This window comes from Echiichthys vipera (assembly GCF_963691815.1).
Source record: "Echiichthys vipera genome assembly, chromosome: 5".
Taxonomy (NCBI): domain Eukaryota; kingdom Metazoa; phylum Chordata; class Actinopteri; order Perciformes; family Trachinidae; genus Echiichthys; species Echiichthys vipera.
This window is the reverse complement of record NC_139830.1, coordinates 14,165,409-14,185,023: the sequence shown is the minus strand read 5'-3', so window position 1 is coordinate 14,185,023 and position 19,615 is coordinate 14,165,409. Positions and strand designations below refer to the sequence as shown.

At 42.0% G+C, this 19,615-nt stretch overlaps 2 protein-coding genes across 2 annotated transcripts in view; both read right to left on the bottom strand.

Moving 5' to 3' along the window:
- Positions 1 to 256: 256 nt before the first annotated feature.
- LOC310947415 (putative E3 ubiquitin-protein ligase HERC4) lies at positions 257 to 10,254 on the bottom strand (the record flags this gene model as incomplete). Its single annotated transcript, XM_083914204.1, has 23 exons — positions 257 to 492; positions 622 to 724; positions 1,365 to 1,548; positions 1,876 to 1,946; positions 2,051 to 2,117; positions 2,705 to 2,871; positions 3,234 to 3,374; positions 3,835 to 4,014; positions 4,204 to 4,302; positions 4,392 to 4,511; positions 4,722 to 4,873; positions 5,061 to 5,232; positions 5,443 to 5,539; positions 5,680 to 5,739; positions 5,855 to 5,946; positions 6,145 to 6,203; positions 6,311 to 6,465; positions 6,661 to 6,788; positions 6,884 to 6,975; positions 7,882 to 8,109; positions 8,853 to 8,929; positions 9,035 to 9,185; positions 10,014 to 10,254. 23 exons carry the CDS (start codon positions 10,252 to 10,254, stop codon positions 257 to 259), a joined length of 3,072 nt encoding a protein of 1,023 aa, XP_083770330.1.
- A 1,456-nt stretch (positions 10,255 to 11,710) lies between these two features.
- The window catches only part of LOC310947414 (NACHT and WD repeat domain-containing protein 2-like), a gene marked incomplete at both ends in the record, with an annotated part of 10,273 nt that continues 2,368 nt past the window's right edge, over positions 11,711 to 19,615 (bottom strand). The window contains 6 exons of the mRNA XM_083914203.1: positions 11,711 to 14,886; positions 15,705 to 16,350; positions 17,957 to 18,058; positions 18,146 to 18,496; positions 19,098 to 19,234; positions 19,318 to 19,432. Of these exons, the coding sequence (XP_083770329.1) occupies positions 11,711 to 14,886; positions 15,705 to 16,350; positions 17,957 to 18,058; positions 18,146 to 18,496; positions 19,098 to 19,234; positions 19,318 to 19,432 (4,527 nt within the window). The remainder of the gene's footprint in view (positions 14,887 to 15,704; positions 16,351 to 17,956; positions 18,059 to 18,145; positions 18,497 to 19,097; positions 19,235 to 19,317; positions 19,433 to 19,615) is intronic.

Genomic DNA, 19,615 nt, shown 5'->3' with positions numbered 1-19,615 from the left:
TAACTTCTCTTTGTAATAGTTAAATACCACTGACATTGTTGTCCACTTCCTCAATATAAGAAAACCTTATCAAACAAGACTCCCACATTTAACACATGCATGTGGCATCAAAACAAACTAAATGACAGAACATGTTCCTTTATAACCTAATTAAACTAATATAGGACAGAACAGAACGAATATAACATTACATTTGGCAGACTAGAGACCAAAAAGCCCCGAACTAACAGGAAGCAAGAAGTGTATGCAGATGACTTTAGTCTGTAGTGTCTTCTTTCTTCCGGTAGATTCTCTTGTTATTTATAGCCTGGAGAAGCCTGGTCTGCATTGTCCTCTCCACTGGGTATCTCTGGTAGATGGGAAGCAGTAACAGATAGTGGCAGGTGAGGGCTTCTGGTAAATGGATCTCAGTGGCATTGGGCAAGACGGTGACTCTCATTTTGATGCTCTCCATACCCAGGAAGGGTACACGTTTGCAGCCTGTGATGAACACTGCAGACAAAAACAGCATTTTAAGGTGAATTAAAAGAAAACTACATAGTTCTCCATAGAGATAGTACCACTCCACTTTAAAGTCAAACTTGATAATTGATAATGAGCGGAATCACTTTGAATACTTACGAAAGAACTTTATCTTATCCTCCTCCGTCAGACTCTCGAAAACCTCCCAGAAGGTCACGATGTTTGGATGGCTCTCATGGTACTCTCCTTCATAAACTGCGTTCTGTTTGGAAAAGTATAAGAGTATAATTTAAATGTGCATGTACTCAACTTTTATGCCACTTTTTACTGCACTGCAATTCAGGGGGAACAGTCTATGTTTTACTCCAATACATTTATCTGACAGCTATACAGCAGTTAGTGGTTGCTTTTAAGTTTTTACATTCAAAAGCTTATAAAATGTATTGTCAAAGAGTAAACCAGATGTTTCAAATCTGTGTGACTTGTGAACCAATTCTTCCAACACTCATATATATATATACTGTAATTTACAATTACTGCAGAATCATTTTGAAAGAAATTGTTTTTCATTAGATTTTCTACAGTATGTTTGTTATGTTACAGTATTGCTTTAAAAGGGTAATCCATCCACAAACACCCAAGTCTTTCTTTTGTATTGTCTTGTAACTGTATGTAGGTAATGGTGAGAAAATCATGTCAAGATTTAAAAATAGTTCACTCACGACATAACTACAATTTAATTAAAAGATTCTTGGTACTGTATTCTTGTTTAAAATTCTTAATCTTATGACACAAGTTAATATAAAATCCTGAATTTTGAATAAAAAGAGACATCTCAGTATCTACATTTCTAATTCTCATCAAGATTCAAGTGTCAAAAGCTCTCCTTGTTTTCAGCAGACCTTCTTGAACACCTCCCAGTCGTAGTTTTCCTGGCCCACCGTCACTGCCTGCAACTCCTCTGGCTGGAAGAACTCCACCACGTCCATCTCACACACCTTGAAGAACCCTCTCTTGAACGCTTCGAACACTCCCTCCACTGATTTGTTGAAGGCATGATTGACACAGGCGTCTACAAACTCTTTTCTATCAAGAAAAATATTTTAAAAATACACATGTAGCTTCGATTGAGTGCTGACACTGTCAAGAGATGTTCACCTCGTCACTGCAAGTCTTTGTTGACAAAAATGTTCTCTATATAATTATATAGAGCGACTCTACGTTAAATTTTGAATACCAGATAACTGTTGTACTTTTACCTCAACAGCACACACTGAGATGATTTACAGAGACACAGAATGACAAAAATAATACAAGCTTAAAGGTTGAGGTAGAGCCTTATCTGTGCTGCTGGGAGTAAATTAAAAAAAAACTGTTCAGATCATTTCATACAGCAACTCTGCATAAACGTACTTGTTCGACGCTGTGACAATTTTTCCAGTTTCTGTCGGATCGAGTTCAACTTCCTCACCACCCCAGGGCACCTGTAATGAATTACAGTCATATCTAAATATTGCAGCAACATGGGTAAGCAACAGAGTTCAAGTATGAAATAAAACTGTCAACCGTTCTGACTGTGTAAACCTACAATGAAAGGAGTCTCCATGCTTTTGATTTGATCAGGAGTGTAGTCCTCCAACATGCACCGCCAGGACCTGAAGACAGTGAATATACCAAGAGATCAATTTAACACAACTGCGTTGTTTGTTTAAATCAAATCCATCAAAACTGACTGTACTGTATGACTTTCTCCATACACCTCTGTTCACCAAGAATAGGTGTAGTTTGAAACTAGCCTGGCATTACCAGTGTAATAACAGATGTGATTAGACCTCTCAGTTCATTTTTGATTTCCAACGGGCGTCATCAATGCTTGAAGAGCAAAATGCTTCTGGGTGTAAATTGGATAGACCTACAACCAATCACAGTAATGAAACATGACCTACAACCAGTCACAGCAACAAAATGGCAGATCTTGATCAGTGGAAAACAATAGCTGTTGGGTCACAAACTTTCTCAAATTAAGGTGACGCTGTCATTCATCATCTTAAATCATCTTTAATCTGCCCCACATGAGATAAGCGGTTGTGATTGGTCAGTACAATATTGAGACGCTGGAAATCTGTCTGTATGGGCGAGGGGCCAGACCTCTCTGCCACAACAAATGAAACACGAGTTTGGTTTGTGTCCAGGCTAGCTTGGAAGAGCAATACAACAAAAAAATATATATTTTTAATCTTACTCTGCCATGACAGGGTCAAACTCCTTCATGTCATCCAGGGAGGGTTTGACTCTAAGCAGTTTCTTGAAGAGAACCAGTGGGAAGGGCATGTAGACAATGTTGTGGTTGTAGAGAGCCAGGCCACACAGAACGCCAAACAGGAAGTAAGTCTTCTCCTCCACTTTTGGCTGTTTGGTGGATGAAAAACTTGATAAGGATTTGGTACGATTCAATAACGACCCCAAGTTTTCACAGGATGATCAAATGCACAGTATATGTTGCTTTAACTTAGTAAATGTAAAGAAAAAAGACAAAAAGTGCAACAGACATCAGATAAAAGCAGAGTTTTACATTTATCATTATTTTCTTCACACTGTTGTAGTAGTTAGCTCACTTGTCTGTTACATTCATAAATGTTTTGAAAGTATTGTGTAGCCACAAATAGGCTTATTCAATCAAGTCGAGAGATTTTTTTTTCTAGTGCTTACAAAAAGATGAGTATATGCAAGAGTTTAAAACGTGGTTTTCTCTTTAAGTTTATTGGACTTACCTTGGGAGGGAACCAGGCCAGAGTATCGGTGTCATTGTACATGAACATTTCAGACTTGGGAGCCATGAGCTCATCAAACACATACAGGAAGAAGTCCCTTTTGTTGACATTCATCACCTTATTGTCATCCACAAATTTCACCTAGAACGGATAGAATAATACTTTTGTCCTTGAACACAAACTGAATCATCAAATCTAATAATTAATATTCAAGCGTGACTTCTCCCAAATCCCTCTTGTGCTTTTTACAAAGGGGTTTGTGAAGGGATTCAATCAAACAGACACTTCTAAATGTATGATTACTAATTCTGGCAAGGCATTTCTGCATATTTTTAACATCCGATTTTTTCCATTTTTACCATGCATGACATTTAGCCCAATAGGCACTAAATGGTTTTTACAGTTAAGTGTTCTAAAGAGGCAATGGAAAAGATGCTAGAAAGTTGAATTGTGGGAAGCTTAGGGATACACTGTTGTCGAAGGGACTACATCTTCAAATATCTCTGCCCCTTCTGCTATGATTTTAACCATTTGTTGTCTCCTGTGAATCCCATAAGTTTATGGAAGATAAAAGCTGACAAAGGGTCGATGTGATGTTTACCAAAAGCTCTCTTTTGAAGGCGCAGTGGTCGGCTGCACCGAGCTGTCTGAAGGTGTCTTCAACAAGGTGAGTTGGCCGCAGAGTTAGCTGGAAGACCGGGGCCGGGGCAGAGTTCGGTGGGTTTGCCCACAACTCATCAGGACACCTCAAAGCTATTTCATGAACCAAGCGTGCCGCTCCCTGTAAGGACACATCCTTTTTTAAACAATTCACAACTCAACTCACAGATGGAAAGTAATTTAAATCAAATTATACATTACATGAGAGATATATTTTTTATAATTCATTCCCAAATTAAGAAAAAATTGAGGTTGTGTTATGCAGTTAATGTAAACTTTAATGTTTATCTATTTTCAATACATACTGTACCTTCAGGATATAGGCCAGGACGTTAAAGACTGCCACCTTGCAAACCAAAGTGAACAGGAATGGGTATCGGCAGAATATGGCGGGTGTGAAGATGTCATCCTTAAAAAAAAAAAATGATCGTGTGTTCAGGACAAATATTACAGATTGCTCCTCTGCAACATTATGTATGCTGTCCTGCATGTTTTTACCTCCATTTTAGAAAATTGCAACCAAAGATTGACGTCCGTGGCTGGCTCCACACTACCACTGATTTCCTCTACGTAAAAGGTGCTGAGTGGGACTTTGTAGGACTTTCCAGCTTTGTTTGCCTATGAAAAAAATACAGTACATCAATATACAGTACACAAAAAAAGTTAGACACTAGATATATTTTCATTCTCAATATAGATCCGCTGTCAAAATCTGTATTCATTAGGATACAGGGATAAAATATTCATCTTCAATCCCAAATTTAAAAAAAAACAATAGATCCGTCAATAATCACACTGATGATTGAAATAAAAACACACAGCACTGACTTTGTAGAGCAGCTTGAGGGCCTCCAGCAGGAATTTGATTCCTGGGTTGTGAGTTGCCAAGAGGCCATTTCTTAGCATGAAGGCCAAGGCCGTTTTGAACACCAGGATGTGCTTCATTAGTATGGAGGGTGTCAGGGACGACCACCAGCGTCCTGTAGAACAAAAAACACTCAGTACATTCAATCCTGACTTTTGACTATTTTTCAATTTAAAGTTATTGAAGAGCAGAACAGTTATGTACAGATGACTGTGTATAGTTTTAAAAAAGTGGTTGAAATAGGATTATTACATCTCCTGTGACAAAAAAGACTTTAAATAAAGTTTGATGTGGTTATTTACTTAGAGTTTTCTCATTCTGATCTGCAATGACGACAGCCAACTGCAACGCCCCGTTCATGACATTAGACTCCTCTTGGAGAAGGGGACATGTCAGCAGAATCAGGAGAATCTCTGGTGATTTTAGGGCAGCTGATGAGGCGCAAAGCCATTTAATCAGGACTTCAAGGTTTACCTGCATGGAAAACAAATCTATGAGAAAACATGGCAATGTTTCACACAGCATGCATTTGTCTGTAAATTAATAAATCAGCGGCCACTGTACAAAATGTCTGTAGGTCACGACTCAACATCACAAGTTTTCTCATTCAGTCAATTTATGTCTCAAGTAAAAGAATAAATGATCTGATTGATGCATGAAAATTATTGAATGTATGCTCTTCACTGATTGTTTGATCCATGGTATTGCCAGCAGCTGGTCAAAAGCTCTGCTAGCCGCCTCAAGGTCCACCGTTAAGGCATCTGCATCCAATGGAGGCCCACTGAAAAGCATTAAAACAAAGCGGTAATGTCAATGTAAGCTACAGTACTGGCATTCAGATTATCTTTTAATTCTGAAGCGTACACTCATTATCTTAACAATATAACTGGTTTTCCTGTCAAACAACACAAATGGACTCACTCAGCTTTTGTGAAACTTGCAACAAGACTTGAACTCGTCAGAAACATTGAAGAAATTTCTCTGTTGAATAGACAAAAAGGAGCCTTACGAACACTGTGGTTACTGCTTATGAGACTGATATTTCATATGTGCACTTATAAATTTACAACCATAATAAAATTATGAAAAAAATGACCTCTTTGCCTCTGCATTGCCATGTTTCATTGACAGCCATTTTTGCAGTTTTCCCTCATTAAGCCGCCCAGTTATCTGTCCTCGGTCCAAGCTCTTGAAAGACAGACATTGGACTTTGCTTTAAAACCAGCCAGCTTAAAGAACTTGACACTATTAAACTTATATTAAATTTAAAATTAAAATGATTCAGAACAAGTTTGACAGAAGTGGACAGTAAACTGTTTTAATCTGTTTTACACCAATTTTATAAAAAAGAAAAAAATCGAGTCTTTAAATAGGTGAACCCATTACCTGTGTAGGTGAAGTGTAAGTGAAGTTTGTATTCCACCCAGCCGATATTTTCAAGCCTGCTTAAACAAACAAAACATAAAACAATAAAAAATCACAATTACAAATGTCTTTTAAATCTAACTAACATGCATTTTCTGGGATGATTAAACAACACACTGATACACACCCGTTGGTATGGCTGCTGCACTGTCAGTGGTCCATGGAAATTGTACCAGGGTGGGAATCAGACTGTCTTCTGGTCGTCCATTTCCAATTTGACCTTTGGCCCCATTGCCAAAAGCCCACAGCTGGCCAGAGGTGCCCAACACCAATGTGTGACGTCTGGGAGACAAGAAACAAATTGTGAATGTATTGGGAAACTCAAAACAAAGTATTTCATAAAGCTACATAGTTTCGTAAAGTTAGAGATTCGCAAAGTTATTGTAAGCATGATTTTATGATGCCAAAACTTAGTAAGCATTCCCTAAATCAGAACACAGTTTCAGTGTTTCACACAAGCACCCTCCCAATTGTTACCTGCCACATGAAATCTGAGAGGCAGATCCGCCCAGACCGTCAACCAATCTGGGTCTCATTTCATCAGCGGGCGAGTTGTGACCGAGCTGGCCATGGCTTCCCTCTCCAAATGTGAAAACGTCACCATCCTAGAAATCACAGCGTCACACAGACTCATAAGAAGACTGCAATTATCTTTAAAACGTGATAATTAATGAGTTGGTGAAGCCAGAAGATTCTGTACCCTTGTTAACACAGCAGAGTGTGCCTCTCCACAGCTTATGGAGGAGACACCCAGAGGTCTGAGGGCAGGTACCATACATATGTTGAACCTACCTGTTAAAAGATGACAGGAAATGGAACATATGAGTTCTTATAATTAAGCAAGGAGGTCTGTAATTTTGGCTACATAGGTAGAAAATTGATTCACAACATGGTAGGGCTGTCGTCAATTAAAGCAATTCTTGGTCGACTGAGAGCATGGTCGCACACATAAACTTGACACGCAAATTTTGCGCTGGTCAAGTTGACTTCCACACATATTTGCTCTGCCACCGGAAGCAAATGTTGTTTTTTTTCGCACCTTCGCTCTTTTGTCGACGAATCAATAAGTTGATTTAATTGACACATCTGTAAAACTGAGTTTCTCCACAAAAAAATGATGGAAAAGCATCGCTTTAAATCTTGTGTATACCAGCAATGTGCTCATAAGTTCCTTGGAAATGGTAATCCAGCATCATTTTTTTTTTATTAAACAGATGTCAAAAAGTTTTGACCAGAGCAACACGGGAAGGACCCGGAGGATCCAAGCACAGACAATGCAGTCAGACTGGAAGAGTTCAAGGATTTAATGAAATAAGTTTACTTGACAGATGTAGTATGGAGGCCACAGAAATGCAAGAATGGGGCAGGTGGACGGATACAGGGTACCAGCTTTCAGGATAAAAGGTAACAGAGACTTGAGCACAAAGGTGCAGAGTAACAATCCCGATCTGGCAAGGAGTGAGTCAAAAGTGGCTGGTTAAATATCTTTAGGGCTGATAAGGAAAGTGGGAACAGGTGAACAACAAGATACAACTGCAGCCATAACGGTCATTGCATGCAGTGGGTGTAAGCGTTAAGATCGCAGCATCTGTTACTCTCTCCGCCCGTAGATTGGTTTGACCATTGAACTCCACTTCAATGGACAATCTGCCTAAGTGTGAGCAAAGTGAGTTTGTGACTGAGTTTAAGTATGTGTACCCTTCTCATCCACCCTGTTGAGCCCCAGCTGGCCAGATTTATTGGCCCCACAGCAGTAGACCAGGCCTGGGAGCGTGAGGAACATAGAGTGGGATGCTCCGGCTGAAATCTGGGACACCGCAACACCGGTCAGAGCACACACCAGATCTGGTACATACTTCATCGGCACCTCCTTCCCCTGACCCAGCTGACCATGACTGTTCAAACCCCATGAGAAGACATCGCCTCCTGCGAAGTAAGAAATAATAATAAGAAATTATTTCATTAATAATCCGCCATGTATTTGTCAGGATGCTCTAAGCATTTTTTCCCTGAAATGTTGCAGCTGTGTTTTCTTGGAGCTCCAGCTACATTAAAGTGTAATTCCGGCGTAAAATCATCCCATGGTCTTTTTCGGCACTTACACACATCAAATAAGCCATCGAGACAGTTTTTTGTGTATAAACAATTAACCGAGAAATCCTGGAGAGTCGGTAACGGCCGGACGTGGTTAACACTGATTAGCTCGGGGCAGTAAGGTGAAGGCATTAAAATGACACCAAAAAAATAACACCAAACCTCTGCAGTAGCATAATAAGAGTCCCTACACATAAAACAAAGCACCAACAACGTAGTTAGTGAACCTGGAGTTTATTAAAAAGGTGTTTTGAAAGACTAACCAACTGGCCCCAGTACCAGCTCCTCTCATAGTAATGTCCATTCAAGTCGATTACCAAATGCAATCCCAAAGAAAGTTGATGTAGGTAATTGCAGAAAAAGACCATGGGACGATTTTGTGCCTGAATCACACTTTAAGGAACATTTACTTTGTACTTTATCATGCCTGCAGGGAATAGGAAGACTGGATTTGGCAGAAAGATATAGTGAGATATGAAAATCGAAACAATAATTACTACATTACACAAAACTAAAGATTACAAGCTGGTCCTAGAACTGGCCCGGTTCCATATGAGTGTTCATTGTCTTCTCACCTTTAGTCAGTGCCAGGGAGTGGGAGTTTCCACAAGCAACTTGAGTCACTGGTATTTGCAGTGGTATCGGCACCTGACTGCATGTTAATGAGAAAATAATTAAATAAGCTTTTCTTCTTTCTACTTTTCCTTCAGTGATACATATGCATTTTATTCATACAATCCACAGACTGAGATCTTGCCTTGGCCTTTTGCAGGGTAGATTTGGAAAGATCCCTAGCTGTCCATCCCCTCCTGCCCCCCAGGAGAACACCTGTCCAGATGCACACACAGCCAGACAGTGGTCCTGACCGCAGGCCATCCACACCACGTTGCCCAGCCCCTCCACACGACCTTATGCAGAATGACAGAGAGTGAATCACAAAGTGTAACAACACACATCTAAACATCTGACTTACATGCAACACTTTATTATTCAGCCTAAACTGTTTAAACTGTTTCCCAAGAATAAAAAGTGCTTAGACAGTGCTTATTGATAATGGTGGAAAGTGACTTCACTCAAATACTTTACATGAGTTTTTTCATTCATCCATAAGTGAATGCATCAATAATCCAATAATTTCAGTAAATTTTTTTGTGATAGTTTAATGACATAATCATTACAGTGTCTGTCACCTTGAAGGCAGGTGTTAAATACATTGTGATACCTTGTGGGTTACCTTTACTGAATAATCTAAATACTTCTTCTACCACCACAATTAGCCGCATATCCAAACATGGAATGCATCACTGTCCGACTTTCCCACTTACGCGTTACATAAGTGCTGGGTAACTTTCGCTGCCTTCACTGACAAGAGAGAAACGAAAGTGAAACATGACTCTGTTAGTAACCTCGGTCGTGTCTAGATGGTAACCCTAGATTTGCGAAAACTCAGGGAAATTTTCGGAAATCTTGGGTTACCATCTACTGTAAACACGATCATGAACCTGCGTGGATTTTATAGCTCTGGACGGAAGCAATAAATTCCTCCCACAATAACATTAGGCTATCTTGACAGACCAGTGTGGAGAAGAACCAACAAAAATAAAATAATCCTGCATTGCATTTAACAATCATATATGATTAAAAAAACTTTTTTTTTTAAATTATATAGCTGAACAGGGTTATTATTTATAAGGCTGAATGTTTACTTGTTATGTCGACCATTCTCCCCAGCCTACCTGTTGTCTTCCCATCTTTACGTTTCTTTCGCCCAAGTTGTCCCCGTGAGTTGTGTCCACATGATAAAACGCCTCCATCCTTGGTGAGGAATAAAGTGTGCTGATCCCCGCAGCAGATGTCCGTTATGACCCCGGGGACAGTCCAGGCCGCCGGACTGAGTGCTTTCTCCGGACCGAACTGTCCACTGGAGCTGTCCCCCCAACAGTACAGCTGCTGCACCATGTCTCCACCTGAACTCATCATCCGATGTGTTTACTAACTGCACCAGTGGCTGCGCTTTTGCTCCCTTTGTGCTGCCTTCATGTGCGGTCGGAGATATCAGAATCACAATGGGAAATGTCACTCATTCTGCAAATGTGACGCGGGTATAGGCAGTAGCGGATTAAGGTGGTCAGGGGCCCCTAGAGTACTGTTTGTTTGGGGTCCCCGCACTATTAATCATGCTTTATCAGAAGAAAACCCACTAGAACAGAAGACGAGTCCGCAACCTTGAAAGACTCTGTCTTTCGTAGATCTTGGACTGTTCTTCTTTCAGTCGTTGTGCTTTTCTTTTTCATGCTCCGCTATCACATTTCCTTCATGACATTTTGCCGCTGTACTGTGTAGTTACAGTGAGTGAAGCATTACTTGACAACAAAACTGACCTGATGAACCCGGGCACATAATGGCAGCTGATTGGGTAAATGTGTCACATATCTATCCAATCAGTGCCTAAATTTTTTTTGTTTCAATGGGCCTTAATAGGAGGCAAGTTTTTTTTCCCGGTGAGGTAAATTAAAAACATTTAAAATAGTCTTGCCAATCCGGGGCCCCTGCACACCTGGGGCTCCTAGGCTGCAGCCTAGGCCAGCCTGTGCATTAATCCGCCTCTGGGTATAGTCTAGTTAAAATATGTAACACCATGAGTAAGATTGTAACTAGGTACAATTTGTCATTTACTCTCGACTAAAGGCAAGCAATGCACAACCAATAGGATGAACGCTAGAACTCGAGATAGTACTGTAATTTACAAGCTTACCGAGAAGCAGGGAACGCAGCATGAGAGCAATAGATGTGTTTAAAAGATGACTATCTTTCAAAAGGCGTAAAATACAAATTAACACATCTGCAATAAGAACAGGCGTGATTTTTATGTTTAGGTTGAACTGATCCACACCCACAACAGGACAGAAATTCAACATAAATCCAAAATGTGGGGTTGTCATTTATTTTTAATCAGAACAGATATAGAATAATATATACTGTATATATATATATATATATATATATATGTATAGGGAAAAGGGAACTTAGTAGAATACAGGGAGAAGCTAGAATGAATGGCCATGGATGTGGATAGAGAATGTCTACGTACATGGATTCAGAATGTTGTACTACACCCATGCCTGGATATAAATAAGGCATAAAATGATGAGTTAAATCCTTTTTATGATTACAGATGAATGTGTCAAAGTGTGTTAACAACACATGCATGACTCAAACTGCTCACTTTCACAGAAATGAAACTTATGTGCTGGGTGAATGTTTCTGCAGTGACGTGTAGGCTATTATTATCACCATCATCATCATCATCATCATCATCATCATGGACTGAAGCTGAAACTGAAACAAATGGAAACACATGCGGTACTTTTATTTCAATACATGCATAAAGTCAATTTGTGTGCTGTTACATTTGTCAGGGTCAGAAAAAATATTACAGCCATGTAATATTGGGGGTTGCAAGTGGTAACCAGCTGAATGCTCTGTCAAAGGGGCAGTGCTTTAACCAACCACTCCGACTCTCTCCCCACCTGACGGACTTCTTCCCGTTGATCGTGACATCTAAAATTGAATACACACCTACAGACCCATCCTCAAATCCCACAAACACACACTGCCGCTCACACACGACCAGAGTCAACGGATTCTTAGCCAGGCACACACTTCCTATTCTTTCTCCGTCTGGGAGTCGTATGACTGTGAGGACGGGCCCCGCATGCAGATAACAGACGCAGTTCTTCTCAAGGGTGGTAGTGGTGGTGGGGCAGGATACGCAGGCAGCATAGCATCCAGTTTTATCCAAACAAACTTTAATGACAGGACCCTCAGCTTTGAATGAGCACAGTCTGACCTGAGATAAGTCCAAAAGGTTGATGGCCTCATTATCGGTGGACAGCAGAGCACAGCTCCCATCAGAGGACATTTGGAAGTCTTGTGGCTGACAGTGAAACCTATAAGGTAGCTGGAAGTGCCTGCACAGCGTCTCCTCTGCTACTTTCCAGGTGTACACTGAACCTGAGGTGGCCATCACCACCACAAAGTCTGGGTGCTCTGAAAGTGTGTGGAAAGCAACAACACGCTCTGAGCTTTCTGCGCAGGAGAAACGCTTGCTGATTAAGCCCGACCACAGACTCGCAGCTAGCAGGTCTCCACGCCGGAGGCCAATTAGAAAGGTGCTCTCGAGCGACACCTGGGCGTCAGATAGGTACGGGTGTATGTTGCACACAATGCTCCCGTTTGCCAGCTTCCAAACACGAGACAACCCTCGCTCAGAAATACTCACTCCAAAGTTACTGTTGGGGGTGATCAGGACGTCTGTGGCTCTGCTGCCACTCATACGCAGGATGTTCTGACCCGTCTCTGTCTGCCAAACGTATATTTCACCTGCCGACAGTGTCACAAGGTGGATGTTATCCAGAGAAAGACGCAGTTTTTCCACAGGACCATTATGTAGGAAGTAAGCATGTGGAAGTCCTGTTTCTAATCTCCATCTCCACACCGTATCTGCCCCATCAGAAGTGTAGAACCACTCTCCTGTTCGTTCAACCACCACTTCTTTCACTCCACTCCTCATTTTCAGAGCTGTACCTGCAGCGTCTATCATCCCAGAGTCCCACACTGTCAGGCAGCCATCAAGAGAGACACAAACGACACCTGAGCCCATTCTGAGTAGTTTACAAGGCATTTTGTTTATTTCTAAGGAGAGAACACACTCCCCTGTGCTGACCCTCCACACCAAGACGAGGGGACAGGTGTCTAACAAAGCCAGGAAAAGGTGGCCATCCTGGGAGAGCACAGCTTGGGTGAAGGTCATCCCCTGCGGAGCCAAGAACTGGTCCCGTAGCTCCCAGTCACACGTATCCCACAGTGCTACCTGGTGAGATTGACACACCAATAAAGTGTTGATTTCATGTGAGTAATCTATATTGAGGATGTTATTAGACTTGCCCCCAGTGAGGCTTCCTGTGACGATTCTGGGTAGGTTTCTTTTGGCTGCCACATCCCATAGTGTGACACTCCCTGTCCTGTCAACACATGCCATTTCCCACTTATCTTCACACAGGATCATTGATGTAACCGCATTGTGGTTTGGGTTTGAACAAGTACGGAGGAGGCTGCCGGTTTTGGTGTCAAATATAGAGACTGTGCCTTCCTCCTGTCCACAGTACATGTAAAAGCCATTAGAGGAGCAAACCAAACAGGTTACGCAGCTCTGACACTGAAAATGAGTCAAGGTCTCACTGGAGACATCAAACACACTCACAAAACTCTCATCTTTCCACCACAGGAATAACTTTTTCTGACATGCAACAAACCCTTCAACTTTACTGGCTCTATTTTGGCTCGACTCTGTCTTGAAAGCATCGATAATCTGCAGAAACATTTCTGGGCCTGTCACATCCCAGGACAATAGCTTGACGCATTGTGTTGAAAGCAGCATGAATTGGCCACTGCTCTTCACTCCTGCAAACTTCACCTCTTTCTGCTCATAGCTCAGTGATAGTTTGACAACGTCACACCCGCAGCCTTTCCAAATCAAAGCCGTGCCATCGTCCATGACCTCAGCTACAATCCCGCACTCTGTCCCAGCTGCTTCTATAACAGAGACGTCCTTAGTTTTGGCATCATACTTGAAACACTGAATGGAGGTAACGGAAGATGGTGCAGGGCAAAGCACAACTCCTAATCCTCTACTCCTCCTCTCCTGTCTGATTTCACTGGCATAATCTCTGAGTGCCGGAAAAACCTCCAGATAAGGGAGAAGGCTTGTCTCCAGCACTGAAGGCAGCTTCAGTGGTGAGCTCTGCAGTAAACAAGCACGAGACTTCAATATGCTTGTTAGGAGTGCTCTTTCCCTCGACCAATGGAAGTGGGGTGACCCCTCTTTTCCCTCCAACATGGCTACCAAATCTCCCAGGAGTCCTGCTTGAACCATAGCCTGGTGAAAACTGAAAGACATTAACAGCCCGTGCTCGAACTCCCCCCATTTGTCACTTTCTTGCAAGTGATACGGCAATTCTAAGACCTTCCTCAAGTTCACTTGGCCGACCTCTTTGAATGAAGCGGCGAAGAAAAACGGCTGGCTGGATTGCTGCCTGTCTATGTATACTTCCATTTGGGCGGTGTCCTTATTTGTTCCAGATTTCTGCTTTGCAAGAAGTGGTTTTGCACCTCCACAAGCCCATCGGCCACAGAAATAGTCCGCCATCGCCGAATGAATCTCTCTCCTCACCTCACGAGTGCCTAAACACCTTTTAGCCACCACCAGGTTGAAATGCCTGCTCACCCAGAACAAAACTTGTGACCCTGCAACTGTCCTTCTAATGAGAAACCTCCTCAAATCCAAGAGAAGTCTCTCCACATCGATTTGCGGGACTCTCATACTGGAGGGAGGACTCTCATCCTGATGAATATATTCAGTCAGCACTTCATTATCACTAGACAGCAGATCGGCAAGCTCTGCCTCAGTGAGCCCGGTCCTGGAGAGGGTGAGGTAGGAGACAGCACGAGTCACGATTGAGGAGCCATGTTTCTGCGAGAGGTGATCCAGCAGCACAGAAATGGACGAATGGACGCCATCGGGGAGGGACGACTCATCCACATCTGAATCTGATGAGGGGAGAAGAAAGAGGGACAGAAGGAGAGGAATGCAATGTAATCAGACTATGTTGAGGCCAGGATTACATTTCACTGGAATTGGGTTTTATATGATTTCCCCTGACAGATAAATAAATTGATTAATTGTTTGAAATGTAAAAGCATTTCGTGAAGCTCTAATTATAGTAAAAAATCCTACTTGAGTGCCAGGAAGTGTGTTGCGTTACGGTGACAACTGTCTTAGCAGCAGCATAACTGCATGTGTAACAGTTTCTTTTTTATATGGTGATTTAGATGTTACATTTTTCTTCTTTTAATCCTTCTAATCCTTTTTAATGCATTTGAAAATGTAATATGAAAACCTAGTAAATGCAAATGTCATCCTCATATGTCATAATGCAATAAAAAATTATTACATCAGAGTGCTGTAGTACCCACTTGGGCCTCTTCTGCCCGCAAAATGCAACATCAACAACTGCACTATTTGGCCCTGTTTGTATATATGCTAGCTGTTTGAGGAAAATATTCACCTTTAATTGTGTGACTCATTTTAAGTGAGGGGCTTCATTCGTAATAATGACTATTCAGAAATAACAAACTATAGAATACTGTAATTGACCAATCAGAATCAAGAATAATGATGTATAACTTTAGATGGAAGACTGGGTTTGGGGCTGAGCAGCACATACAGGGTAGGGAGGTTGGAAAGTATTTAGAGATGGTATAAAGCATTGTTGGTTTTGTTTTTTTCACAGGATTTTTTGTCTCTTAGAAATATAAAAGCCTCATCCGTTAAGAATGAATCCGTCTGTTTACTTTATTAGTCATACCAGAGTGCCAGAGCGAGACGTGTAGCTGCAGCAGTCGAGCGTAGAGAGTCAGACAACAAGAACTCAGCGCCTGGTTCACCAGCGCCTGTTGCCCTGATGTCACTCTCCTCCCTGAACTGCTCAGCAGTGACGCCAACATCTTTGCACGCTGTTTTCTGTCCACCAATCCCAGCTGAACATGCACATATCCTGGCTCCTTCTCACTGCCCCCCGACAAACACTGAGGTGGACTTCTTTGTGGGTTGATGGCTTGCAGGACTTGTGTTTGGTTGGAGGAGACTGCGAGGATGAGTTTGACGCTGGGAGGAAGGGGGCACGAGAGGCTCTCCATGATGTGATGTCCAAAGTTGTTTTCAAAGTGATCCAGGCCATCAAGGATTAGAACCAGAGGTTGTTTGGTAGAGGGTGTGGAGGACAGGAGGGATGAGAAGTGCTCTTTAAGCTCAGAAAGACAAACTTTGGGTGTTGGGCTACAGCTAGCATCATCCGGTTCTCTGGGATTCTGTTCAGAGGAAGACTTGCTGTTATATCTATCGCCAATTTGATAACACAGGCTCGACAACAGGTGCCTCGGGGAAGGGTTGATTGACAGGTTGCAAAAATAAGTGATCACCACAGGATCACAGTCTGGTAGCCAATACTTTATCTGTGGGGAGAAACAGAGGTAAAAAACACGCTCTACATGTTATCAAGATCATGTAGTACAGATATGTATCACTGTCTCACAATGTTAATGTCTTGTTGGCTTTTATTTCTCCTGTTTTGAATAACATTTAGTCACAGGGGTAACTAGAAACCATCTTGCATTGCGATCACACCAGTGGCCAACTTAACAGCAGTCGGTCACAACCTGTGTGTGACCGGAGAACAGCTGCATTGATAAGAAACCACTCTGCCTCTCTCTCAAGGACACACACTTTTCACACATACAGAATGCAGAAGATACACACACGCACATGACAGAAGTGAACTCTCATCCTGGATGGTCAAATTGACGGACTGCCTGACCTTAGAATGTGCTGAATGTGTCCTGGGATAACTGCAATGTGAATTCGGTATGCATATCATGTGTCTAGACTCCAATAATAAATAGAGTAAAGAGTTTAAATAGTCTTCCAGAAAGAACAACGCTACACAGTTGTTGACTTGTACTGCTTAATGGCAGGGGGGGTACCCAGGTGGGTACCCAGGAGGGTCTCAAAGTTATCCCAGGGGGATAACCACAAAATTGCAATAGCGATAAATCGGAAAGGGGAGAAAAAACAAAGAAGCTGTATAGAGCCCCAGCAGGCTTCCTCTAGAGCTGCAGTCGGTAATTCTGGCAGATTGAGTTGACTCAAATTTCAAATGTTTACAACTCTCACGCCCCTCCACTACCACCGAGCTCCTCCACTCCCTCCCATCGAGTGCTCGTCAGTGCATGCGCAGGACAATACGGGCACGGTGGATTTTTGCAAAACAAACAAGCTCTAGGTGCACGTAGAGGCACATTTTTAAAATAAAGCACTAAGGTGATAAACTAAACCACCGCTGCTGAGCTGCTGACACAAAACTAAAGGCACAGGCTCCTTGGGAGACCTTTAATAAACCAAAAGGCTAGAGTCACAACAAACTCTCCAGCACTCTTAGTATACACTAGGAGACAGGCAAATTGACAACAAATACACACCAAATTCTGAGTTAGTGTTTGAAGATACACTGACAACAGGGAGAACCTCTCACTACCTCTGATGGTGATAATGAGTCAGCACAGAGCACTGGAGACTCAGGGAATATGAAAACTCCCCACCCCTGGGCTTAATCAAAGCCAATCAGTTTGGCACACCCGACTGCAGTGAGTTGATTCACTCACCACTCTCACTGAGCCAAAAGATTGAGAGCCCTAAAAGCTGAATATTCTCCTGGATTGAGTGTCAATAAATGCTCCAGCATATATCATCAAGTGTCCTTTAAGTGTAATTCCAGTTTAAAATCATCCCATGGTCTTTTTCAGCACTTACAAACATCAAATAAGTCATTGAGAGAGTTTTTCCCGTGTAACAACTATTAATGGAGAAATCTGGGAGAGTCGCTAACAGCCGGACTTGGCTAACACTGGGCGGGTGCCATGTAATGAGGCTAGAAGTCCTCAACGCAGTGGCCAGGGTTCGATTCTCATTGATTCGATATTATTGTTTGGATTTTAAATTGGTTAGGAGTAAAGGGACTTCACATCTAATATAGAGTTTCACATTTCACTTCAGGCCACTAACCTGTTGAGCGCAGTGTGCCAAAAGAACCATCTTCCCAGTACATGGTCCCCCTGTCAATACTAGTGGGAACTGTTGTTCACTCTGCTCCACATAAGCTCTGACCTACAGCAAATGAAAAGGACACTGGAGTGAAATATTTGAATATTCTTATGTTTAGTAACCATCCAGAAAAAATGCCTCCATCCTGACCTTTTCCTCCTCTGGCCGAATGTTGTCATAAAATCGTGACAAGACGTCACACAGCTCCTCTTGCTCTGCCTGCTCTCTGGCCAAAGCATCACCGAGCTTAGAGCCTTCACTGCTGTCTAAGATGCTTGAGCTGTCAATCAAGCCCACAAGGTCAGAGTACACCTGCTGGCACAGAGACTCGGCGTAGCCCCGTCTCCTGGCTGTTGTGTAACCATGGCAACGGTCACACTCTGTGGCCACGGTGTAGACCAGAAGCTGTGAGGAAGTGATAAGACCGGGGAGGAAGTTGTCACACAGCTCTGACAATAACTGTCCATCAGTGGGTGTTGTCCTTAGGTCAAAGGCAGCAGCCTAAAAATACAAGATATAAAGGAAAGAGTCAGTTTCTGTGGCTCATTTAATACAACCAATATTTCATATTAAGGTATGTTTACTATGCTACAAAAATGAACCATCATTTATAAAAACCTATACATATGCAAGATATATTTCATCACATCTCTATGTTTCTGTAGACACATGTTTCTCTGTCAAGAACTAATACTTAACTTAAATAAAAGGCTTAGAGAGCAGTCATTTTGCAAGTTCCCCACATTAATGGAGCCATGGCTTGTGTTAGGCTTCTCTTATGACCTTTACTTGATATCTTAGATGTTAACTTTAGTTTACGGAGTTGATTTATTAGCTAAAGTTAACGTCCCATGAAACTTGTTATAAACATTTCTAAAAAATCTGTGAAAACAAATTAAAGACATGGTTTCTGTAAATGAGCCCTAATGTCCAGCTATTAGAGCAATGTTTTTCTTTCAAAACTAAGAAAACAAGGAAAAAAGTGTGGAAAAAGTAATTTTGCCAGTGATTCACAATACAGTGTGTGTGTGTGTGTGTGTGTGTGTGTGTGTGTGTGTGTGTGTGGGTGTGTGTGTGTGTGCGTGTGCGTGTCTGTGCTTACCTCTGTCTGTTGCTGAAGCCGTCTCTTCTCTCTCTCCCCTTCTGCGTTGACTACCCTGTGGATGTAAACCAGGCAGCGTCTGATGATATCATTATCTGGACGGTTGTCCAGAGCAAATCGCAGATCTGCGTCGAGGGCTGGAGAGAAGCAGCAAAGTGCACGCTAAATTATACTTCAAAATCAATTAAAAAAAAAAAGACACACAGAAAATATATCTCACCTGATCTGTAACACCTCTGGGCTTTTTCTGGGCTCATTACACCGTTGGAAACACACAGACTAACACAGGTCTGAAACACCTTCCTCAGCTCTTCTTCCTCCTCAACCTCTGCCTGCTGAGAAACAAACAGTTGAATAGTTTTACAAAACACCACCACAGTCGAACAATTGTAGAAACTAATATTTAGAGAAGGTATACGTGTTATTTATCCAGGCAAAAGATATCTAAAATATGATGTCAAGCACTACAGAAATACAATGTCATCTGACACACACACACACACACACACACACACACA